The sequence below is a fragment of the Betta splendens genome, chromosome 6, assembly GCF_900634795.4.
Source record: "Betta splendens chromosome 6, fBetSpl5.4, whole genome shotgun sequence".
Taxonomy (NCBI): Eukaryota; Metazoa; Chordata; class Actinopteri; order Anabantiformes; family Osphronemidae; genus Betta; species Betta splendens.
Window position 1 is genome coordinate 11,877,755 of NC_040886.2, and position 26,170 is coordinate 11,903,924.

General features: G+C 45.6%; 2 protein-coding genes across 2 annotated transcripts; one reads left to right on the forward strand and one right to left on the reverse strand.

Annotated features, from left to right (window-relative positions):
* etfa (electron transfer flavoprotein subunit alpha) lies at positions 1-5,034 on the forward strand. The gene is made up of 12 exons (XM_029153324.2): positions 1-142; positions 838-987; positions 1,072-1,153; positions 1,370-1,452; positions 1,602-1,701; positions 1,908-2,018; positions 2,116-2,217; positions 2,372-2,440; positions 2,545-2,627; positions 3,490-3,555; positions 3,673-3,753; positions 4,662-5,034. Exons 1-12 carry the CDS (start codon positions 104-106, stop codon positions 4,695-4,697), a joined length of 1,002 nt encoding a protein of 333 aa, XP_029009157.1. The 5' UTR covers positions 1-103; the 3' UTR covers positions 4,698-5,034.
* On the reverse strand, positions 5,031-25,877 carry tmem266 (transmembrane protein 266). The gene is made up of 11 exons (XM_029153322.3): positions 24,982-25,877; positions 16,570-16,678; positions 13,843-14,028; positions 9,741-9,895; positions 9,091-9,164; positions 8,495-8,551; positions 8,241-8,379; positions 7,886-8,001; positions 7,374-7,566; positions 6,719-6,781; positions 5,031-6,629 (listed from the first exon to the last, which is right to left on the reverse strand). The coding sequence occupies exons 2-11, from the start codon at positions 16,611-16,613 to the stop codon at positions 5,995-5,997; spliced, it is 1,662 nt and encodes a 553-aa protein (XP_029009155.1). The 5' UTR covers positions 16,614-16,678; positions 24,982-25,877; the 3' UTR covers positions 5,031-5,994.
* Between the last annotated feature and the right edge of the window lie 293 nt (positions 25,878-26,170).

The window sequence follows — 26,170 nt, forward strand, 5'->3', positions numbered from 1 at the left end:
GTTAGCGTTGTTGCTCGCCATATCTCGCGAGAACTCGTCGTAAACGTTAAATAACCTTTGGCACAGTTTCTGCAGCACTGAGGAGCGAGCAGCTACAGTGAAGATGAACAGGGCTTTTAGCAAAACGAGCCTCAAACATTTGGTAAGAGTGGGAAAGATCGCAGTTAATGAAACATCGACCCATTGGGCTTCTATCACGAAATGAAAACGTGAATGAAAACATTTGTAATGCATTGTTTTTAGGGAGCTGAGAGCTGCTTGGCTAATTCAGACGTAGCATTAGCTAACAGATGTCGTGCGAGTCGGTCATTCAGTGTGTTACATTTACGCGTGTGGCGGTGTTGTTTTGGGTAATTTGTTATTGGGTTAGTAGATATGTCGTAATGTAACTGAAATATAAGTAAAGAATTTGAGTATTTGAGCCAAAGGTCGCTTGAGTTAGCATAGCTAGCCTAGTGGTTATGATACCGTGTAAATGTTAAACAACAGTTAAAGTGCAACATGATCCACGCGTGTTGTCAGAAGCTTTTGATTTGTTCTGGGACGCGTAGCGTTTAATAGATCAATTATTGCATGTGGCACTTCTGCTTTTTCTCTGGTCGACTTTATCTGAATGACCTTTCATAACTGACACTTGGCCACATTGTGGAAGAACATACAAATGTTTTATAATATAAATTCATTGACCTGCTCTTGAAGTAATATTTTCAGACTAAGGGTTCATCATGTGTGATAATTTCACGTGTAAAGCAGTTAATACAGCAAAGTCAGCTGCATTAATTGTGCAATTCATGCTGAGATGATGATTATAATGATGATTTTTTTTTTCTCCAACAGAGTGGTCTCCTCCAAAGGTTTCAAAGCACCTTGGTGGTTGCAGAGCACAACAATGACAAGTTGACCCCCATTACGCTCAATGCCATCACTGCTGCCAGCAAGCTGGGTGGAGAAGTGTCTTGTCTGGTTGCTGGAACAAACTGTGCAAAGGTAAGTTAACCATTAGCACAATTATATTTTGAAAATGCATGTGAATACATGGGTACAATAAGGATGTGGTGTTTTTCTTGTCAGGTTGTGGAACAAATCAGCAAAGTACAGGGTGTAAAGAAAGTCCTAGTGGCTCAGCATGACTCCTACAAAGGTGCCCTTCCAGGTATGTGACATCACAGAAGGTTAATCTGTTGTTCAAGTTTAGTCATATGGGACACTATATACTGTTGTTTTTGTTGTTGTTGTTTAAATAAAAGCCTGATTCATTATTCAGCTCCACATGTTCACAGCTGATGTTTGGTGTGAGCTGTGAAGAGCATCTATGTATCTATGTTTGCTTTTATTTTGAACTTTTTTAAAACTGCCTTTTTTTCCACAGAGGAGTTGACTCCACTGATCTTGGCAACACAAAACCAGTTTAACTTTACCCACATCTGTGCGGGTGCATCTGCATTTGGAAAGGTGAGGCACATGTGTCATTTGAGCTTCAATCTAATGACTTGGATGTACAACTAAGAATTCTTGACTGATTATTGTAGTCCAGATGCAGCAAAAGAGGCCTACATATGATTGAGGCATATTTAACAGGCAAATTACAATTCTGTTTGCAGAATCTACTTCCCAGAGTGGCAGCGAAGTTGGATGTTGCACCAATTTCAGATATTATTGAGATCAAGTCTCCAGACACATTTGTTAGAACCATCTATGCAGGTAAACCAATCACAGCATTAAACTTGTTCCAAATAATTTTTAATCTAGTAAATTGCCTGTTTTAAGGTGCTTCATCTTTTTAACTTGTATTACTTAGATTTGATTGATCACTGACTCACAAGTAATTGTTTGTTTCCAGGGATTTGAGCTAATCTTGCATTAATTATGTATTTTCTTTTTGAACTTTTCATATTTTTATTTTATAGGAAATGCTTTGAGTACAGTTAAATGTAATGAGTCGGTCAAGGTCTTCACAGTCAGAGGGACGTCCTTCGAAGCTGCTTCAACAGAGGGAGGAAGTGCCACTTCAGAAGATGGTATAATAGCTATTTTGTTACGGGCCAGATGTTCGAGCTGCTATTTGGCATAAACCCATAAACCTGTACTAAATTATTACAATCTTCTGATCTACAGTGGCTTCCTCTTCACCCACTGGCATTTCTGAGTGGCTTGAACAGAGTCTAACAAAGAGCGACCGTCCAGATTTGACGAGCGCTAAGGTTGTCGTGTCAGGAGGTACGCATGGCTCAGCTCTTCATCTTTGTTCTCAAAAGCTAAGTGTAAAGCTGGCTCACCAATAGATTAATCTAAACTACTCTACCTATTTTACAGGATTTTGACTTCTAAATCTAATGAGTTTGGTTATTTTATTTTTATTTATTTTTTACAGGAAGGGGGTTGAAAAGTGGAGAAAACTTCAAGCTACTTTATGACCTTGCTGACAAATTGAATGCTGCAGGTAAGATAATATCAGTGTCATTTATTACCCACTGTAGTTTTGCTGTCTAATTAGGGTTATAGTAATTTATTAAAGTTTAAATTGTTTTTTTTTTTTTTTAACAGTTGGTGCATCGCGAGCTGCAGTTGATGCTGGGTTTGTCCCCAATGACATGCAGGTTGGACAGACAGGCAAGATTGTAGCGCCGGTAAATACTGTCTTTTTCTGAAGTGGTTCTATGCATTTGCTTCATCTGATAGGAAAAAAATAAAGGAATACATGGATGAACATTTTGAATCAACACAAATGATTGCAATTGTGTGTAATGGCTGGCACAAATAATCTATTCTGGCGTCCCAGTGGACACATCCGTTGCTGCGATAAATGACCTTTACCCATATAGTCCACTGTCAAATTCAGCATCTTAAGGGCGTGGACTCCGGCTTGTTTAAACCTGGTAATTCACATTATGTGATACAGACAAGTTACCACAGTTATGATTATTGACACATTAGGCTCTGCAAAATGTACTTAAACACTTTTTAGTGGCTTAACTGACTTAGCTGGTCTGCACTGGATGTCTGGTTAGAGCCTAAGGCCAGACTACTAATTTAAATTCTCGCATTATAATTAGCCTGTTAAATTTGGCTAAATTAATTAAATGTAATCTGTTTAATAACGTGTATTGTATGTGTTTGTAAGCATATAGGATAAAATACAATTTACTTGGATATGTTTCTGCCTCAGACATTGGAGGTAAATGCATTTGAACAGTTGTGGTTGTGCTACAAAGTGGTTTGTGTCTGACGCTTTTGTGCGTTTGCCACACTACTGTTGACGCACTAAAATATTCCTATTACACTGCATTTAGCAGAGAGGCAAAGATTAGCTTCCCAGCTGATTCAGTAAGGCTGGGAATGTTTGACCTCAGGCCCCGTCTGATAGATTACACACCTGCTGGCTTTATACAGCCGGACACCTCTGCTGACAGTGGTTGTGGCTTTTTTCCTGAGATTACGCTTCACATCTACCAGTAAGTAACACTGGTTATCTTTTGTTGATGTCCACAGGAGTTGTACATTGCTGTTGGTATCTCTGGAGCTATTCAACACCTGGCTGGAATGAAAGATAGCAAGGTAAAGCTGTGGCGCCAAGGATTTTCCCATCCATTTTCCATGTTTTGTTTTAAACTCGCATGACAACTGCATTCTATATTGATTATGTCTGTTTGCATTTTTTAAAATTAAATTCAGACTATTGTGGCCATCAACAAGGACCCAGAGGCTCCCATTTTTCAGGTGGCTGACTATGGCTTGGTTGCTGATCTTTTTAAGGTGAGTCTCTAATATGCTGCAATAATTTCCGCTCTTACATTAGTAAAGATGTCAGCAAGGAGGTCTGCTGCGCTCCTACTCTTGCCCCTGTGTATTTTGATGCGCGTTAGTCATAATATAACATTTGCTTTTGCACTGATAAATTTTGCACGATGGCTTATTCCACCTAATGACCTCGTGGAAATGTGTAGCCGTTGAATTATTAAGCTTTTGAATTAATCAGAGGGGAGTTTTGGCTAGAGTGTGCTGCTGAGGAACAAACACATGACTATCTCTGAAGACATAAGTGATCAGTAGTTACTTCAAAGGTTGCCCGTGTTTTGTATTCACCGTCCACTTGCCAGACCCGTTACACGCTCAGCTGCTTTTCTGTATCATTCTGGTACTTAGTAGTGTCGAGCCAGAGGTGTTGGCACAGCTAACACAGGGGACCAGCGCAGACTGTGTAAGGCTAGTAGCTTATATTTTCATGCGTCCCCTGTTGGTCATGTTTTATTCAGCCACTCTGCAGCAGTGCATGAGCCGCCTAGGTGTCCTGACAAACTCTCAAGAAGTGATCAGTAATAATAGCTAGTGGCAGGAGAGTTGTGACTTACTGGGTGAGATCATTTTACATGTGTTCACTCCTCAGATAGCTGATTAAAATGGATGGGCTTTCTACTTTTCCCCCCAAATGGTCAGTTGATACCTTGGACCAACTCTGGCAGTGGCTGATAATTCAGTTCTGAAGTTGCTCAACTTGATGACAAACTTCAGTTGAGCTTAGTGTAATAAAGCCATAATCCTATGATATAAACAGTACTGATGACTTTAGTTCATCTTCAACTTGAAGTTAAACTTATTTACAGCAGTTGACGCAGAATAATCAAATCCAATTAATCACTAATCAAATATTGCTTTTTCTTTAGGCTGTTCCTGAGATGACAGAAGCACTGAGCAAGTGAGGATAAACAGTCATATCAGCACCCTCCAAACCTCCATCACTTCACACAGCTGGATCTCACGGTTGGCAGAACTTTGAGCACGGGAAGGCTCAGTTACTGCCTTGACACATTTTTGAAGCTGTGAGCATTTGTAAGGAAGTCATTGTATGAAGTGTCTGACAAAACAAAATGGCAGATTTGATGTGTACACATTAATATCACTGGACAGGTTGTACTTACCTTTGGTAAGTAACAGGAAGTTTTTTTGGGAAACCTTCATTTGTCTCTAGACTCAACTGTGATGTAGTTGACAATGAGATGATCTAAGAAACAATGCATTAAAAATATAACAAATTTATTTTTAATGTTTTCCTTTATTGGGTTAATTCAGCAAATGCCCTATTTCCATGATTGAGATAAGAATTTACTGTTTACAGTGTGATATTTAATTGGCAAACCTTAAAGGCTCATGCTTTAGTTTTATTTGCAACATTTAATTTTAGCTCCACTTAATTTTTTTGGCCCTCATCTTTTTACCTGTGACATGACAATCACTCCAATATTTACAAATCTTCCAAATATTACAAAAGGTACTATTATAGGTAGTATTTTAGACCTGAATGATATGAGATCTATCATGTGCAGGTAGATTCTTAATCATTAAGTGCATGAGGGACATGCTGCAAACACTCAGTCAACGCTGACTCGTGTAGTCAGCTTCCAGTCGTGACAACTGGATTAAAACTCAATCGGTCAAAAACGTTGCCTCATTCTGTTCAGTCAAAGAATTGAGATAAAAATGTTGACATTTCTATTATAGAAAGATAAAGGATACAAAGAAGTTAAAACTGAGCCAATATACCCTGCAGCAGTCCATCAAAGAGGACTTTTCTTTGAGTTTGGAGACACTCGACTGACGAGTCTGAACTCATCACATCTGTCATCATCAGTCCAGCATCTCCAGCTCCAAGTGTTTGAGGCGCTCAGGCCTCAGCACCATCCCCTCACTGACACCGCTTGCTAGAAATCAAACCACAACGTATCAAAAGCCAAATATTCTGCACAGAATATGGCCTCGAGCCCTGATGCTGGTTTCTTTTGCTTTCGTCCCCCTCACCGCTTATTTTTTTGTGTTTATTTCCTGATGACGTTTGCCTTGTTGTTTGTGCTGCTCTGCCAAGGTCACACTCCTGTTTCCAACAGTACAGAGGACGACGTATAGTTTGTGCCAGTGACTTCCAACCACCGAGGAGTTTAATAGGAGTGTTAATTCTTGCAGTTGATCTGAGCGCTGTGAATTTTTACACGTCAGGCAGTTCTATGTCTCCGACAGTCGATTGACTGTGGCGTCTACTGGCTCCATCATCCTGTACTTCTCCTCCAGAAGAGGCTCGTTGGCCTGTAGATGGATGAGTGGCTTGGAGTGCAGCCCCACTCGGCTTTCCTGATTCCTCTTGTTGTAGATGTTGACCCTGTGCTCCAGCTCGGGGCTGGTTTTGGTGGAGCCCGTCGGACTGGGCGGTTTAAGGTTGACGGGGTCCAGGCCCTTCTGGGTGAGACACGACTCCTCGGACAGAGACGAGAGCAGCTCCTGCACCACGGCGCTGGGGCTCCCGCGCTGGGCGCCCACGGCCAGCGGGCTGCTGTAGGGCGGGGGGTAGCAGCGCTGGTCGCTGAAGTCCGTGGAGGTGGAGGCCTCACGCACGGTGGAGCTGCAGTCCGTGCTGGAGCCCAGCGTGTGGCTGCTGGCGCTGTGCTGGCGCGCGCTGAAGCTGCTGCGGGACGCCGTGGTGGTGGAGGCCTCGCTGAGCGAGCTGCCGGTGCGCCGCAGGCGGCCCGACGGCGCCGCGTCGGCGCTGGCCAGCGAGGAGAGCGGCTGGCTGGGGTTGTTGGGCCGGTGCACGTCTATGGCCGCCGTGGTGATGACGCGCGCGGGGTCGGGGATGCCCATATCTGCAAGAGCAACGCACACAGGGCACTGAAATGTGACGGCGCCGCACGGGCCGGAGAAAAGAAAGGAAGCGGATGTGTGGGAGGCTCACCGCTGCTGGGCTCGCTGTAGTACTGGCTGATGTAGTTGTTCATGTCATCCTGGCCGTGGTGACCTGAAGAGGTTAAAAACACAGTAATGTAAACCAAAAATATTACTGATGACAAAATGTGTAAATATTGTCTTGGTACATTTGTTTTACTTGTAATAATATTAATTGTTTCAGCGCTGAGTGTGTGAATGTGTTTTACAGGTCTTAAATCAGCCCTAGTGCTTCTTCTAAGTGCTTCCCCGCGTCCCAACGGGCTGCTGGAAAGCTTACGCTCATTCATGTTTGGACTTGACATATTCATATTATGAGCATCCCGAGAGGGGCCGCTCGTCGTCGGGCCTAAAATGTGACAGGGATTATCTCCAGATCAATACCACATGAGTGCACGAGCAGCAGGGCGTCTGCCATACATCTGGCTCGGACATATGGCAGGTCGCGCTGTGATTTATAGCTTTGATAAAGAAAAAGCCTCAGTGTGTTGAGCCCTGACTGCGCTTTGTTGCTTTAAGCCCTGTAAGTTATGACCTGTCGCCGTGTGAAAGCTTTATAGTCCGTCTAGGTGTGGTACCAGAATTCTGATGTGGGTCTGGAGGAGAAAGAGGTCAGTCCCACCCAGCGAGAGCCCGTTGACATTCAGGTGCTCCCCGTACCGTACCTGCGGGTCCACCGGGCTCCCTGGCTTTGGCCGGGCCGTTATGCTCGGAGGCCCCAGGGCCCAGTCCGTCCACCTCCTGGAAGCTGCTGTTCTGTTTGCCCCACATGTGGTGGATCTGCATGGCCGCTTCCCGCTCAGCTACCAGATCCAGGTCTTGCTGCGCCAGGTGGGCCCTCAGCTGCCTGATTTCAAACTAAAGGAAAAGTTGGACTGATTAGAGAACACTTTGTGATTGTCAGACAGAGGGATGAAATCTGAGCCATGGATGATGCAGCTAAGTCTGCAAGGTTAAAGATAAAGATACTCTGTAGCTGGCTAACGTGGCTCAGAACCAATATTATTATTAAATTGAGAAGATTGCTTTGGCAGAATGGATGGTACCAGCTATCGGATATCTGTAAGGCTGCTGGGAAAGGTTTTGTACAGTGATAATATTAAATCAGGTTTTAGCCTTTTTGAGTAGGGACCCTTTTTTTTTGATGGCTCTTTGGCGCCCTCTGCTGGTGACCTACCGCCTGTTCCTGGCAGATCTGGGTAAGGCGGTCCAGCTGTTCATCCCTCACTGCCTTGGCCTTCTCGCACTGCTGGATCTCCATCTCCATCTCCACCTTCACTTGCAGCACATAGGCTAAAGAGAGGATATTTAATTTAATTTAACCACAGTATCCTGTAGAAATCTGTGGAGATACGCGCAACCACAAGGGGGCGCTACAACGCTGGGAGAAACATGGTTCCCAGTTCATGAAATTCATTTCAGTGGTTCCTGGTAAATAAAAATATATAAAATGGGACTCTCAGGACTGAATGCAGCAGATTGAGGTAGATGTGAACATTTCTGCAGTATCTCACAAGGGGCAAGAGCCTCACCATCAATGATCCTTTTGACCCTCCAGATTCGCAGGGTGACGATGAGGCCGATGGCGTCCCAGGGGCTGCTGGGGCCGTTGGCCACTGTGGAGGCCACCATGGGGGCCAGAGAGAGGACGATGACGGCGCCGTCAAACACCTTCAACACACCCACAGCGCATTAGTCCTGCGTCGGCACTTCCCCAAGCTCATGTATGACATTGAGGCAATGACACTGCAGTGACGGGACTAATGGGAGCCATGTGGGAGCTCACCTCTACTTTGTTCTCGATGTAATCCCATATCCCCAACACCACGATCCGGAACACAGTCTGAGGGAGACAGCAGATTACCAGCAGGTACAGTGAAGCAGAACAGAGGCTGGACGTTGTGGTGGAATATGGCTCCGCAGTCATTTCCACTAATAATTTTGAAGCCTGTCCAAATAAATAGAGCCGGAGAATCAGCTACTTTACCTACACTCAGCCACTATTCAGAGCTGTATAACGGATAGTAGCGCAGGACCCCTGCTGCTGGCTAACTGCAGGGAACTGAGACAAATGTGGCGGGTTGTAAAGAAAACGGCAATCAATGAAACACACCTGAAGCCTCGGGATGATGTAGAACTAGTGGCGCATGAAGGCTCCATCTGCATTTTAACGCGCGCGTGCGTGCGTGCGTGCGTGCGTGCGCGCGTGTGTGTGTGTAAATCAATCCAGCGCCGTGGGAGGGAGCGCGCGCTGCAGCCTCACCAACAGCACGGTCCGGCTGAGCTCGCGCCGTAACAACGGGAACGGGTCCGCTCGGTGTCGTTGTGAGCGTTGCAGCGGGTCCGTCAGCACGTGTGTGGTGTGGGGTTTTTTTTTCTCACCTCGGTGAAGAAGACGGAGAGGACGCCCAGGCTGATCCAGTGGATGATGCTGGCGAACTGGGGCGCGTTGGAAACTGTGGGACAGGAAGAAAGTGAAGCGAGGGGGTGAAAATGAAGGCACCCGCGCGTGCACGACTAAATATCTGCGTTCGTGCACGGACGCGCGTCCGCGTCGCCGCGTCTATTCGTCAGGCTAATTGCGGACAGCGTCAACCGGCGCTCGTCGCCACGCGCCCCCTCTCCGCCCATCCGTCTTTGTTTGCCGTGTTCAGTGATCTATCAGGCCATTCATCTTCCGCCGCCCGAGTCTGCGGGGCCCGGTTCCGTGGCTGCCAATCTCCCGTCGGCCATTCGTCTTACTTTTCCCACTCTCATCAGTCAGTCAGTCGGTACCGGAGAGGAAACCAATACGTTCGGTTCCTGCTGCTTCACTCTCTAACGTCACGCGGGTCGCAACTCCTCACCTGCTGAGACTGAGACCTAACGGCGCCGCGGACGCAGGTGAGGGTGATGCTGGGGTGTGACTGGAGCCGGACTGGTCCCCAAAACCATCACCAGCGACACAGTTTCCATATGAGCACGAGTGACCGGACCCACGCACGTCTGTCTAAGTGAGCCACGAGCGTCGCACGCGCGCGTCTAGCACTCACACTGCAGCAGCTTGGCGTCGATGAGCAGCTCCAGCGTCAGCAGCACCACCACCAGGACGACGCAGGCCACCAGGAAGCAGTTGAAGCCGGCCGACAGCAGACACACCTGCCACAGCGCCGCGCGCCGTCCACAGCAGGGCTTCAGGCAGTTGGACCTGAGGGGGGAGACGGGCCGTTACGCGCGGAATAAGACAGGCTGCGCACGCGGAGATCGGCGCCGAGGTGATGAATCGGCAGGGAGCCCACGTGGCCCACTTCGTCCCTTGGAGCCGTTATCGGGTCCACCTCCCGCAGCAGGCTGCTATTTTTGGAAGGGGATTACGCGGCATCTGTTGTAATCCACGTCCAGACATTAAAGGCTTTGTTTTTGCGTCACGCCCGTCCCGTCACGGCTCAATTGCACTGAACGTGCGCCGAGCCTGGAGTGGGAAACGCCCCCCCCCCCCCCCGCGTGCTGCATGCCTGGACGGGAAATGGATCTGGAACGTGCAGAATTCCCGACCAGAATCTTCTGTCTCCCTTCGACCCTGGTGCTGTGCTGGCTCCACGGCGCCTTGAATCCACGTCCACGCCACCTTCCGACTCTTTCCAAGCGCACACTGTGACTGACTGCGACTCCCGGGGATTCACGGTCGATAAATAATGACAAATCTCCGAGGGGCGCACGGGGCTTTCCCTTCCTGTCGCAGCTCTGCATTTCACAAAGCGACGCTGCTCAGATGTGCTCTCCGAAGGTGTGTGTGTGCGCGCGTGTGTGTGCGGGCGCGTGCGTGAGAGCACGGTTACTGCCCGTTCTCGGAGGCGGCAGTGAGACAGACAGTATGTTCCTTCCAAAATAGCAGCTATCCGTTGTCACCTGTCGCCCACAGAGAGCTATGGGCGATGCCTGTCAGACGACGAGAGGCCATTTATTCTGATCTCTTCCTGCGACCGGAAAAACCGAATTGCTCACTCTGGAGCTTAGCGATAATAGTGGTGGTGTTTTATTATAGCATTTGCAGTAGTAGAAGAACTACACGCCCCCTCCTTCCCTGATGCTTATGAGCTCAACACCTGGAGCCACAAACAGGTGGGGGGGGGGTCGTTTGCACACTCATTCCTGGTTAGACCGGACCCACAGACCACCATCGCGGCAGAGAAGGGATCTAATAAACCTGGGAAGAGCAGGCGTGTCTGGTAAACGGCAGTGATGGATTAGAACAAGCTCAAAACTTGATTCTGGGGAAATCTTTTGTCGACATTGGTCGGCTGCTGAGCCTCCTTCACGTGAGGCACGTGCCCTCAGGTAAACTATCACAGAGCAGGACCTGCAGCAGAGTAACTGAGACGTCAGGCCCAGAGCTTTTCACGCGCTGTCAGGAAACCCGTCACACGCAGCATCTCCTTCCCTCAAACGCCTCTCGTAATCGAGACGGTACGAGTCAGATGGGAATGAAATCTGGCCGTGAGCTAAACGACGGGGCGAGTGTGTGTGTGTGTGTGTGTGTGTGTGTGTGTGTGTGTGTGTGAGGCCACGGGCCGCACGGGGAACATTAAAGCAAATTCATTCAGAACTAATGAGCCCAGAAGACTCCATCAACTCATCGGAGATATTGATTGTAACACACACACACACACACACACACACACACACACACACACACACACACACACACACACACACACACACACATCTGCAACCGCTCCCACAAGACGTATGCGCCCAGCTTAAAATAGCTCCGTGCCAGCGCCAGGCCTCTAAATAAAACATTGGAAGATTTGATTGATGTTGGGGATTTAAATCAAACTCATTCTGACGCAGCACACGAGGACACTGACCTTTGACACATGACCCACTATTAAATATCCTTATGAGGAGTTAACAAACATGGTGTCTTAAGCAGAGATGTCAAACAGTTGCTGTCTCTCGCTCTCCAGCTGTAGAACGGATTCATCATTTAACCTGCTTTTACCAACAAACCAACCTGGACCGTATATTAAACCAACTCTTTCTTAGATGAGGCCTCTGAAACAACTTTAGACAGAATCCGGAGCTGAACCCACACGAAAACCCGCCCACGCGAAAGCGAACACGGCCGAGTGAAACTGAGACTCTTGCGTCCGATTCAGCTCGTTACTTGGACCGACGCTGTCGCAGCACGTGAGGAACGTCTCAGGGACCTGCTGCCAGGCCGACTGAACAGGAGGACATTGTTTGGGCCGTGATGTCAGAGGCGACTCCCTCCCGCTCCCCAGGATTCCTCTCTCTCTCTCTCTCTCTCTCTCTCTCTCTCTCTCTCTCTCTCTCTCTCTCTCTCTCTCCTCGGTCTCTTCTCTCTCTCCTCTCTTCTCTTCTCTCTTCAAGTCTCTCCTCCTCTCTCTCCTCTCTCTCTCTCTCTCTCTCTCTCTCTCTCTCTCTCTCTCTCTCTCTCTCTCTGTCTGTCTGTCTGTCTGTCTGTCTGTCTGTCTGTCTGTCTGTCTGTCTGTCTGTCTGTCTGTCTGTCTGTCTGTCTGTCTGTCTGTCTGTCTGTCTGTCTGTCTGTCTGTCTGTCTGTCTGTCTGTCTGTCTCTGTCTCTCTCTCTCTCTCTCTCTCTGTCTACTGGTACGCACACTGTCCAGACATCCATCAGCACAGAACAGGTGCAGTAAAGCCTGGATGCCAAAGCCACGTGAAATACTACTACGGCCCCGGCTCATAGTGGAGTGTCCCAAGGTCCCACGCTCTGCAGTTTACCTTCTGTCCGATGATGTTATCGAACCTCTGACTGCGTGCGTGTTGTTTAATGAGTCTGAGCCCATCAATCAGCAGCTGCATCACCAGGTAACAAGCACCGGGCTTTAACACGCTGCTTCTACTCCATCTGAAGAAAAAACACGCCTGACACACGACTGCGCACGTGGGCCCGAACCGCCTCTTCGCAGAAAGTTCTGGTGAGGACGGCTCTGCCAAAATCTATTAATAATCCCGACCGGCTCACCACAGCTCAGTACTGCCTGTACCCTGGTAGTCTGCAAAAGCATCTACCTCCTACATGCAGAATCCGCCCACGTCTGCTGCTGAAGAGCCACGAGGAGCTGCCGTGCAAGACCGAACGCACCGCACTGGTTTCACTGCGTCTTCCTTTTTTACAGCCTCGCGCAAAACAGCGGCCGAGGCCCCGTCACAGTTTTAGGCTGAACTCGCAAACAGGTCCCCACTCTTCCCGGTCTGACGGCGTGAACCGCGGCCCAAACCGAGCGAGGCCCGACGGAAGCACACATGGTTAAAATGTGAAACATCTGAGGAATGCAGGTCGGCTCGACGGAACACAGGCGCCTCTGCACCAGCGACAGTGAAAGTGGAGGAGCCTCCGCGACGCCGGCGGGACGGGGAAAAGCGCTGGACCGGGCCCACGACGCAACGGGGGCCGCTGGGTCCACGGCGCCACCCGCACCCCCACCGCCGCGTGGCCGCGTGGCCGCGTGGCCGCGTGACCCCGGGCCGGGCGCTTCGAGCGAGCGGTGCCCACATGGAACCGCGACGACGGGGACGTCCCAGAGACAGACCAGAAAATCTGGATCTGCGATCGAAGAAGCTCCGTGAGGGCGCAGTGACACGGTGAACGCCTCCACGCTCCCTGGAGCTGAAGCGCATTCACGCGCTTTAGTGGGTTCAGCCATGGACTCCTACTGCAGGGGGTTCTGGGGGGCTGTGCCCTGCACTGGGGCCCAGTGAGACGAGTGTGGTGATAAGAAAACACAAACCCAGGATTTAACAGTGTCACTAACGACAACGATCCCCGAGTCCTAAAGCATAAAATGAGGGTGATTTATTATTCCAGGTGCGATACGAGCAACAGAGATTTTTTTTTTCTGCCCAGGGAGATTATGGATGGCAGTAATTGGGATTCTACCTTAATTATGGATGTAGCGCTTTAATGCAGCGAGCGCAGGCACCTTTGCAGAGCAGACGCTGTATCTGCACATGCATCCATGTGTAATTACATTTTTGGCTTTCGGGTGACTCTCAAACTCATCTGTTTTCTGTAAGATTCGATGGCGTGAGCTTCAGGTTCCCTTAATACAGTCACGGCCACGGGGTCGGTTTCAGAAAACAGCGACGTGGACATTTGTGGGACGTACCCGTCTCTGTTGTCCTCTTCGTCTGGGTTGGAGATGAGCTGCGACCCGGGGAGGGAGATGTCCAGAGCGGCCAAAGGCAAGTCTCTGTAGAAGCTGAGCAGCTGGACGGGGGCCACACACTGACTGTCCTCCTCCACCTGCTGGGAGATCACCTCCAACTCTGAGGCCCCGGCCTTGGGAGCAGCCCTGAGCGAGAGCAAGCGAGAGAGAGAGAGAGACAGAGCGAGAGAGAGAGAGAGAGACACACACACAAACACACACACACTGAAAAATGAAAACACATACACCTGTTTTTACCTTACCTGGAAGTTGTTTCCGATCTGCATTACTCATTAGCAGAGTATGCAGTGATGCAAGTCTCAGCCAGGATGGCAATTTACATCCCACACATGCAGAAACAATACCATATAGATACTACTTTCAGGCACACGGCCTTTCACGTATTTCAAATTCCAGGCCAGGACTTCCGACTAAGAGGTAGGAGTTGGTCCACCACAGGTTTCTATTCATCACTACTAGCTCAGTTTGCTCAGCTGAGCTCAGTTGAAGAAATATGTTCTGAATTGGCTTCTCACATAAGTCCATTGTATATTTATTTAAACTTTATGCAAACAGTTCTATAAAAGCTTCATATCTGCTAATAAGACTGTTCTATTTAAACGCGTGAGGAAGGCTGTGGTCCTTGGAGCTTGGCAGCCGTCCCAGAGCAGCCGGCGTGGAGACATCAATAACTCGGGTGCTGAACGCTTCAGGAAGGCATTGATTACAAGATACAGGGGAAAAAGAAGTCGCGGGTAGGTGAGTGTTATAACCTCTGTGCTGAAGGTGAAGCGGCGCGGGAGGCAAAGTGAACATGAAAAGTCTTTCATCTGCAGTACACTAGTTGTGGCCTAATAGCCTCACCCACATGCCTCCTCCTGCCTTAAAACACGCCATTCATTCACGCATTCTCGTGATGGTCACATGCACTTGGCCCCTCGGACCGACTTCAGCGAGGACGCTAACCGGCCGTGTCAGACTCAAACTGTTTAGTGCATCAAATTCCCATTTGCAGAGAGCCACGGAGCAGGGGGCCGGGAGGGCGGGATGATCAGCGCCCAGCGGGGGGGGGGGGGGGGGGGGGGGGGGGGGGGGGCTCTGCAGCGGCACGCTGAGAGGCGGCGATCTGTTCAGAGGCGGAATTAGCAAACGGCTAATCAGGCTGGCTACTAGGGGTCCCAGTATTCCCAGTATTCCTGTTTGCTGGTGCAGTGCTTTTGCCCTTACAGACACATTTGAAGGCCGTAGTTTCCAGAGGCGAGTCTCAGATTGAGGCTGAATGCATATGTACGTATTTTAGGATGTGATTAGTCTGCGAGAGCTACATTAATTCCATCCAATCAATAGAGCAACTTTGCCTTTGATCCTGTCGATGCCGACATTATCTGACTAACGACTCTAACCAGCTCAAACTCACACAGGTTCATGTCCTATAAACGTGCCCCATTCATTTATCATGTACTTTCTCTGGATTTTGTGCGTTGTACACACAACCGTGAGGCCCCCAGCGCTCCGCTGAACTGTATTGGCAGGTAATCGTTGAGGCAGATGCAGCTGAGTGGGCTTTCCTTTCACATTGCCTCTGGAACCGTAGCTGACGTATCCTATAGCGCAGCACTCAGCCTTCCTCACACAGGAGTCACCGCTCCATGGGCAATAACTACATACTAATATGAACGCTCAGCTGAAAGCTTAACACCAGCTCATGACTGTTACTGAATGACAGCAGAATGAATGAAATGAGCATACGGGGTGAGATTGACGCCTATCGCCTCTGATGGAAACTCTGCTTCTGCCGCCTCACCGGGGCTCAGACTGCCGCCTCAGCATGAGCCGATGCCGAGGGCATCGGTATCATTGTCGTTCGGAGCTTCTGGCCAGCTGCTCCCTCCTTCACTGACACTGTTTATGGACACTTGGCTAAAATGGAACCAACGGTCAGCAGCTGTGACATAAAGCTCCTGTTCATAATATATTAAATGTGCAATGATTTTTGCCACCGAGAGCGGAAACGCATCAGAGGCGGCGAATGGGAGACACACAGAGCGAGGACTTACAGCATCGAGTCCAAAGGAGCAGGAGTGAAAATAAATCTAAAGGCCTTTCTCTGCATGTGCGTTTCCCATCTGTCACTTCACAGAGTCCCTGGCGTTCAGCAGCATTAAATGGGGCCTCGGTGCTGCTAACCAGTCACCGCATTCTCTGCATTCTCATCTAGTTACAGATGTTTCGCGCTGAGGCTTGGAAAATCAATCAGCGGTGCTAATCTGCTGAGGCCAGCGCCGAGATCACTGTCTGCTGGAAGCCGCGTCCCGCGCCCTCGACCCCAGGATGCAGCGGGCGGGACCCGCTTTGCATTCACCCCTCACTCCGTCGCATCGCTCCCTCCCCTCGCCCCCCCCACCACGGCTGTCATCAGAATGCAGGGGCCGTCTCCAGGACCACACACGGAGTAATTATTAATAAGAGCGAGATGACAAGTGAGCATCCCTCCTGAATGCCCAATGACGCCGGCGGGGACGGCCGCTGCACCTTCCCGTCGATCCCCGGTTCGCAGGAAGCGACGCGACCAAGCGCACCTCCCGTCCTGCTAGTCGCGTGCTCGCGCCAGACTGCATGCTCACAAATACACACGCGCGGCTTCCCTTCGCCCTCGGCTTCATGCGAGCGGGTGTTTGTTGCACTTACTGGAGGTTGCTCATGTTGAGGGTCTTGCTGTTGTGAGCAAACATCCACAGGAAAGGGCGCCACGTGTGAGAGGGGCTTCACCACAGCGCAGTCCCGGCTCCGAGCACACCTACAGACAATGCAAACAATGTCAGCAGTACAAACAATATAAAACAGCGTTTATCTCATTATGATCAATTATCTTTAATGGATTGACGTGCAGGTGCAAGTCTGTCTACAGTGTCTGAGCCCATGTTCTCCTGTGGGCAACCTGTCCTGACTTCATAGTTTTAGCCTGTGTCCCACTAAACCGTAGTGGATCTTAAATCTCCTTCTGCATGAATCGGGGGCCGAGGAGCACCGCACCTCCTGCATAGCAAGTGCAGCAGGATGCTAGCTCTTTGTGTCACCGCATAGAGAGCCATTGATGTTCATGTCCGCCGAGTGAAAAGCCCACTTTCAGCGGCTCTGGAGGGAGCAGACATGACATGACCAGACAGGAAAGTCACAAAGCAGTCACGGCTTTGACCAGAAGCAGCCACCAACACAGCCGGGCCAAACTAAGACTAACACAAATCAGTTTGCACTGTTGTTCCCTGCTTCATAATTGACCGACATTTTCTGAACAAACCTTCAGACCTGAAGAGGTGAGGAGTCAGCATTCACAGTGAAGCCCGGCACACTAAATGCTGCTCGGGAGAAAAAGCCTCGGTCGTTCAAGGGCTATGAGTGATACGGTTTTGCTGCAGCGGCATCACAGTCGGGAGAAGCAGCAGGAGGCTCACGTAAGGAGTCACTGTAAATGTGCACAGGAAGGCGAGTGGAACCAGAGGTGAGTGTGCGTTGAAGTGAAAATGCACCGCACGTCACCCGCACCTGAGTAAGTCACAGCCCGAGAGCGACCGAGTTACGCACTCGGCGTGTTGGGCTCCTGCTGATCATTAGTGCCTAATCATAGAGACGCCTGTCAACGCGCGGGCAGCGTCTCCCGAGCGCCATTCGACCAAAACTGCGGTCAAGTGAGCCGTCGTTCGTTCATCCGTCGTTCAGCCAGCCGCGCTTCAGAAACGTCTTGCGCCCGTATTACGCGCTTTACAGCAGAGCACAAAACACGCTCGTCGCGACTTCCTCTTTTCATAGCGACACGTCTGGTCTGTTCAAAATATTGAAAAATACGAAACAAAATATTGCATATATAGAAAAACTGTCGCCTAATAAAGATCTGTATACTTTTACTGTAAAATTAAGCATTTATTAGTATTTAAAACTACCATGTCATACTGTGAAATTTTTATAATTAATAACTTAACTTTGGTGCATAGTTCCAGGCTCAGACCACTTTCCCCTTGTTCTACTAGAGGTGTACTATTACCCCACAAAGATTTGTGTATTTTTACTGTATAGTTTTGGATTTATTAGTATTCAAAACTACCAGTTCATACTGTAATACAGTCAACTTTGATCATTAATAACTTGACTTTGGTGCATAATTCCAGGCTCAGACCACTTTCCCCTTGTTCTACTAGAAGTGTACTATCACCACACAAAGATTCATGTATTTTTACTGTATAGTTTATGATTTATTAGCACTTGAAAGTACTATGTCATACTGTAATACAGTCAACTTTGATAATCAATAACTTGACTTTGGTGCATAGTTCCAGGCTCAGACCACTTTCTCCTATTTCTACTAGAGGTGTACTATTACCCCACAAAGATCTGTATATTTTTACTGTATAGTTTTGGATTTATTAGTATTCAAAACTACCATGTCATACTGTAACTGTATGGGTCGTATAGTCAACTTTAATCGTTAATAACTAGACTTTGGTGCATAGTTCCAGGCTCAGACCACTTTCCCCTTGTTCTACTGGAAGTGTACTATCACCCCACAAAGATTCATGTATTTTTACTGTATAGTTTTGGATTTATTAGTATTCAAAACTACCATGTCATACTGTAACTGTATGGGCCGTATAGTCAACTTTAATCGTTAATAACTAGACTTTGGTGCATAGTTCCAGGCTCAGACCACTTTCCCCTTGTTCTACTGGAAGTGTACTATCACCCCACAAAGATTCATGTATTTTTACTGTATAGTTTATGATTTATTAGTACTTGAAAGTACTATGTCATACTGTAATACAGTCAACTTTGATAATCAATAACTTGACTTTGGTGCATAGTTCCAGGCTCAGACCACTTTCCCCTTGTTCTACTGGATGTGTACTATCACCCCACAAAGATTCATGTATTTTTACTGTATAGTTTATGATTTATTAGTATTCAAAACTACCATGTCATACTGTAACTGTATGGGCCGTATAGTCAACTTTAATCATTAATAACTTGACTTTGGTGCATAGTTCCAGGCTCAGACCACTTTCCCCTTGTTCTACTAGAGGTGTACTCTTACCCCACAAAGATTCGTGTATTTTTACTGTATAGTTTATGATTTATTAGTACTTGAAAGTACTATGTCATACTGTAATACAGTCAACTTTGATCATTAATAACTTGACTTTGGTGCATAGTTCCAGGCTCAGACCACTTTCCCCTTGTTCTACTAGAAGTGTACTATCACCACACAAAGATTCATGTATTTTTACTGTATAGTTTTGGATTTATTAGTATTCAAAACTACCATGTCATACTGTAACTGTATGGGCCGTATAGTCAACTTTAATGATCAATAACTTGACTTTGGTGCATAGTTCCAGGCCCAGACCACTTTCCCCTTGTTCTACTAGATGTGTACTATCACCACACAAAGATTCTTGTATTTTTACTGTATAGTTTAGGATTTAGCAGTACTTGAAAGTACAATGTCATACTGTAATACAGTCAACTTTGATAATCAATAACTTGACTTTGGTGCATAGTTCCAGGCTCAGACCACATTCCCCCTGATCTACTAGTGATGTACTATCACCACACAAAGATTCGTGTATTTTTACTGTATAGTTTTGGATTTATTAGTATTCAAAACTTCCAGGTCATACTGTAATACTCTATGGGCCTTATATTCAACTATGATGATGAATAACTTGACTTTAGTGCATAGTTCCAGGCCCAGATTATGTCACTTTTCATATAAAAAACTGTGAGTGAGGCTAAGCACACACACATTAAATCCTTTTATTACCATCTGTTAGGACTCCAAAGTGTGACTTTTAATATTGAAACTAAATGTTTAATGTTTAATATAAAGTCATTGAACAGTCAAAAACTGAATATTTATGTGTGAAACATACATTAACGTGGTGGAGGAGTTTGTGTGCCTGAATGACCCTGGGAGCTATGTTGTCGGGGGGTAAATGCCCCTGGTAGGGTCTCCCAAGGCAAACAGGTCCTGGGCTGGGCTGAACTGGAGGAAGTGTCCGGAGAAAGGGAAGTTTGGAGTTTGCTTAGACTGTTGCGCCCGCGACCGCCCCCAGAAAAAGCGGTTGAAAATGGATGGATGCTGAAATCTTTATTTGTTCTCATTAAACCATTTCCCATGTCTGGAGTTTGTTTTATCAAAGTTATTGCCGTCTCTGTTCTTACACATTGTAATATCTAGTTTTGAACACTAAAATGTAAATACAAAATGTATATAACCAAATATTCAGGATTAGATTTAATGCAATTATTCTCTCTTCACAATACAGACTTAAAACAATAAAAAAGAAAGTTACACACAACACTGTTTGTAGTGCAGTACTTATTGGTTTTATGCTTGACTGTAAGGGCCATATTTCAGCATAACATGGTACTACTAAAATCCTAAACTATACAGTAAAAGTACACAGATCTTTGTGGGGTGATAGTACATCTCTAGTAGATCATGGGGAATGTGGTCTGAGCCTGGAACTATGCACCAAAGTCTAGTTATTAACGATTAAAGTTGACTATACGGCCCATACAGTTACAGTATGACTTGGTAGTTTTGAATACTAATAAATCTTAAACTATACAGTAAAAATACACGAATCTTTGTGTGATGATAGTACACATCTAGCAGAAATAGGAGAAAGTGGTCTGGGCCTGGAACTATGCACCAAAGTCAAGTTATTGATCATTAAAGTTGACTATACGGCCCATACAGTTACAGTATGACATGGTAGTTTTGAATACTAATAAATCCAAAACTATACAGTAAAAATACATGAATCTTTGTGTGGTGATAGTACACTTCTAGTAGAACAAGGGGAAAGTGGTCTGAGCCTGGAACTATGCACCAAAGTCAAGTTATTAATGATCAAAGTTGACTGTATTACAGTATGAACTGGTAGTTTTGAATACTAATAAATCCAAAACTATACAGTAAAAATACACGAATCTTTGTGGGGTGATAGTACACATCTAGTAGAACAAGAGGAAAGTGGTCTGAGCCTGGAACTATGCACCAAAGTCAAGTTATTAATGATTAAAGTTTACTGTATTACAGTATGACATAGTAGTTTTGAATACTAATAAATCCAAAACTATACAGTAAAAATACATGAATCTTTGTGTGGTGATAGTACACTTCTAGTAGAACAAGGGGAAAGTGGTCTGAGCCTGGAACTATGCACCAAGGTCAAGTTATTAATGATCAAAGTTGACTGTATTACAGTATGACATGGTAGTTTTGAATACTAATAAATCCAAAACTATACAGTAAAAATACATGAATCTTTGTGTGGTGATAGTACACTTCTAGTAGAACAAGGGGAAAGTGGTCTGAGCCTGGAACTATGCACCAAAGTCAAGTTATTAATGATCAAAGTTGACTGTATTACAGTATGAACTGGTAGTTTTGAATACTAATAAATCCAAAACTATACAGTAAAAATACACGAATCTTTGTGGGGTGATAGTACACATCTAGTAGAACAAGAGGAAAGTGGTCTGAGCCTGGAACTATGCATCAAAGTCAAGTTATTAATGATCAAAGTTGACTGTATTACAGTATGACATAGTACTTTCAAGTACTAATAAATCATAAACTATACAGTAAAAATACACGAATCTTTGTGGGGTAATAGTACACCTCTAGTAGAACAAGGGGAAAGTTGTCTGAGCCTGGAACTATGCACCAAAGTCAAGTTATTAATGATCAAAGTTGACTGTATTACAGTATGACATGGTAGTTTTGAATACTAATAAATCCAAAACTATACAGTAAAAATACACGAATCTTTGTGTGATGATAGTACACATCTAGCAGAAATAGGAGAAAGTGGTCTGGGCCTGGAACTATGCACCAAAGTCAAGTTATTGATCATTAAAGTTGACTATACGGCCCATACAGTTACAGTATGACATGGTAGTTTTGAATACTAATAAATCCAAAACTATACAGTAAAAATACACGAATCTTTGTGGGGTAATAGTACACCTCTAGTAGAACAAGGGGAAAGTGGTCTGAGCCTGGAACTATGCACCAAGGTCAAGTTATTAATGATCAAAGTTGACTGTATTACAGTATGACATGGTAGTTTTGAATACTAATAAATCCAAAACTATACAGTAAAAATACACGAATCTTTGTGGGGTAATAGTACACCTCTAGTAGAACAAGGGGAAAGTGGTCTGAGCCTGGAACTATGCACCAAAGTCAAGTTATTAATGATTAAAGTTTACTGTATTACAGTATGACATAGTAGTTTTGAATACTAATAAATCCAAAACTATACAGTAAAAATACACGAATCTTTGTGGGGTGATAGTACACATCTAGTAGAACAAGAGGAAAGTGGTCTGAGCCTGGAACTATGCACCAAAGTCAAGTTATTAATGATTAAAGTTTACTGTATTACAGTATGACATAGTACTTTCAAGTACTGCTAAATCCAAAACTATACAGTAAAAAAACACGAATCTTTGTGGGGTGATAGTACACTTCTAGTAGAACAAGGGGAAAGTGGTCTGAGCCTGGAACTATGCACCAAAGTCAAGTTATTAATGATCAAAGTTGACTGTATTACAGTATGACATGGTAGTTTTGAATACTAATAAATCCAAAACTATACAGTAAAAATACATGAATCTTTGTGTGGTGATAGTACACTTCTAGTAGAACAAGGGGAAAGTGGTCTGAGCCTGGAACTATGCACCAAAGTCAAGTTATTAATGATCAAAGTTGACTGTATTACAGTATGAACTGGTAGTTTTGAATACTAATAAATCCAAAACTATACAGTAAAATACAAGAATCTTTGTGTGGTGATAGTACACATCTAGTAGAACAAGGGGAAAGTGGTTCTGGGCCTGGAACTATGCACCAAAGTCAAGTTATTAACGATTTAAAGTTGACTATACGGCCCATACAGTTACAGTATGACTTGGTAGTTTTGAATACTAATAAATCCTAAACTATACAGTAAAAATACACGAATCTTTGTGTGATGATAGTACACATCTAGCAGAAATAGGAGAAAGTGGTCTGGGCCTGGAACTATGCACCAAAGTCAAGTTATTGATCATTAAAGTTGACTATACGGCCTATACAGTTACAGTATGAACTGGTAGTTTTGAATACTAATAAATCCTAAACTATACAGTAAAAATACACGAATCTTTGTGTGGTGATAGTACACTTCCAGTAGAACAAGGGGAAAGTGGTCTGAGCCTGGAACTATGCACCAAAGTCAAGTTATTGATTATCAAAGTTGACTGTATTACAGTATGACATGGTAGTTTTGAATACTAATAAATCATAAACTATACAGTAAAAATACACGAATCTTTGTGGGGTAATAGTACACCTCTAGTAGAACAAGGGGAAAGTGGTCTGAGCCTGGAACTATGCACCAAAGTCAAGTTATTGATCATTAAAGTTGACTATACGGCCTATACAGTTACAGTATGAAGTGGTAGTTTTGAATACTAATAAATCCTAAACTATACAGTAAAAATACACGAATCTTTGTGTGGTGATAGTACACTTCCAGTAGAACAAGGGGAAAGTGGTCTGAGCCTGGAACTATGCACCAAAGTCAAGTTATTGATTATCAAAGTTGACTGTATTACAGTGTGACATAGTACTTTCAAGTACTGCTAAATCCTAAACTATACAGTAAAAATACATGAATTTTTGTGGGGTGATAGTACACTTCTAGTAGAACAAGGGGAAAGTGGTCTGAGCCTGGAACTATGCACCAAAGTCAAGTTATTAATGATCAAAGTTGACTGTATTACAGTATGACATAGTACTTTCAAGTACTAATAAATCCAAAACTATACAGTAAAAATACACGAATCTTTGTGTGATGATAGTACACATCTAGCAGAAATAGGAGAAAGTGGTCTGGGCCTGGAACTATGCACCAAAGTCAAGTTATTGATCATTAAAGTTGACTATACGGCCCATACAGTTACAGTATGACATGGTAGTTTTGAATACTAATAAATCCAAAACTATACAGTAAAAATACACGAATCTTTGTGGGGTAATAGTACACCTCTAGTAGAACAAGGGGAAAGTGGTCTGAGCCTGGAACTATGCACCAAAGTCAAGTTATTAATGATTAAAGTTTACTGTATTACAGTATGACATAGTAGTTTTGAATACTAATAAATCCAAAACTATACAGTAAAAATACATGAATCTTTGTGTGGTGATAGTACACTTCCAGTAGAACAAGGGGAAAGTGGTCTGAGCCTGGAACTATGCACCAAAGTCAAGTTATTGATTATCAAAGTTGACTGTATTACAGTATGACATAGTACTTTCAAGTGCTAATAAATCATAAACTATACAGTAAAAATACATGAATCTTTGTGTGGTGATAGTACACTTCTAGTAGAACAAGGGGAAAGTGGTCTGAGCCTGGAACTATGCACCAAAGTCAAGTTATTGATTATCAAAGTTGACTGTATTACAGTATGACATAGTAGTTTTGAATACTAATAAATCATAAACTATACAGTAAAAATACACGAATCTTTGTGGGGTAATAGTACACCTCTAGTAGAACAAGGGGAAAGTGGTCTGGGCCTGGGAACTATGCACCAAAGTTAAGTTATTAATTATAAAATTTCACAGTATGACATGGTAGTTTTAAATACTAATAAATGCTTAATTTTACAGTAAAAGTATACAGATCTTTATTAGGCGACAGTTTTTCTATATATGCAATATTTTGTTTCGTATTTTTCAATATTTTGAACAGACCAGACGTGTCGCTATGAAAAGAGGAAGTCGCGACGAGCGTGTTTTGTGCTCTGCTGTAAAGCGTGTAATACGGGCGCAAGACGTTTCTGAAGCGCGGCTGGCTGAACGACGGATGAACGAACGACGGCTCACTTGACCGCAGTTCGACCAAACCGACGTCCAGTCTCAGCTGCACGCTGCCGTGGACGCGTTGCCGCTGCGCGTCTCAGAGGCCGCGCTCCGTGTCGGTCGCGCTTAAAGCGACGGAGCCAAACTGAACCCCGACGGGGCGAGAAGCACAAAGACGCACTCACCTCCGGCGTTTCCCAGCTCTACATTGTGCAAAGTGCGGTCGTGACTCCTTTGCCCTCGCAGTGATGATGGTAGTAGCGTCCTCATCGCCGATGCTGATGATGATGATGGTGGTGGTGGTGAGGATCGGTGCGAGGGACGCTCGGATCTTGCTGTGTGTAGGCTGCAATTCCCCTTAAATACGCGTTGGCCAAGGACCCGTATCGCCTTTCAGAAGACAGCGCACGACGAAACCACCAACGCCGAATTAAAGGCAGCATCCTTCAGCGGAGGCGACGTGGCTGTCAGTGGCTGAGGGGAGATAACGACATCTTAGGGATGCATCGCGTCTTCGCGGGGCTTCCCCCACGATCACGCCAGGGACACCATGTGCCCGACCGGAGCAAGGAGGCTGGGGAGCGGGAGCTGTCCAGGTGCTGAAACGCGATTCCAGCGGCCACAGATGTGCGACGGACGAGCTGCGTCGTCGACGCGGAGGAAACCGGGTCGCGCTCACGGGAGCACGCGTCCAATAAAAGGCAAACCAAGAGTCTACCTCACGTTAGCACGCACAAGCTGCAGATGCCGTCTTCCCGTGTCGCCGTGGGAGCGTCGACGTGGAAAGACACTCACTGGCTTCGCTTCACCTCTTCCTCGCGATAACAACAACAACCTGCAGAAAAAACAACACTCTTACTGTGGCGCTCTGTTAGTGATGACTGCCACTGTTTGATTAAATTGTGATATAACAGTCTGCACCACTTGATATGCTGAGATATGAATGTTGCATAGAGATTAGGCCCCAGAAACACTGGAGAAATACACAAGATACACTTACGTTTGAACACCTTTTAAATTTCCTCAAACTTTGTATGTAACTGTTTATTCTCCTTTTCACAAGTTCAAGTATATGTAAACGATAAATTAGTTTCCTTTATTAAGAACTAAAAATAAAAGCTAAAAAAAAGCTTCTGCTGTGCTGGATTGCATCATTTTGTGGGGCTGCACCCGATGAACGGGACAGGAAGTGTGTACATACGCACAGATAAATTATCCTTAAATAGCCAGTTGATAACGGTTTTGAGTCTCGGCTATCAATTATGTGTGTGACACGAGTGGTGCGAGCTTAGACAATGAATAAATGCTCAGTATTCCATTCATGCCTTCTCTGCATACCTGCCATAGTCAAACCCAGCTTGACTGCCCTCACCT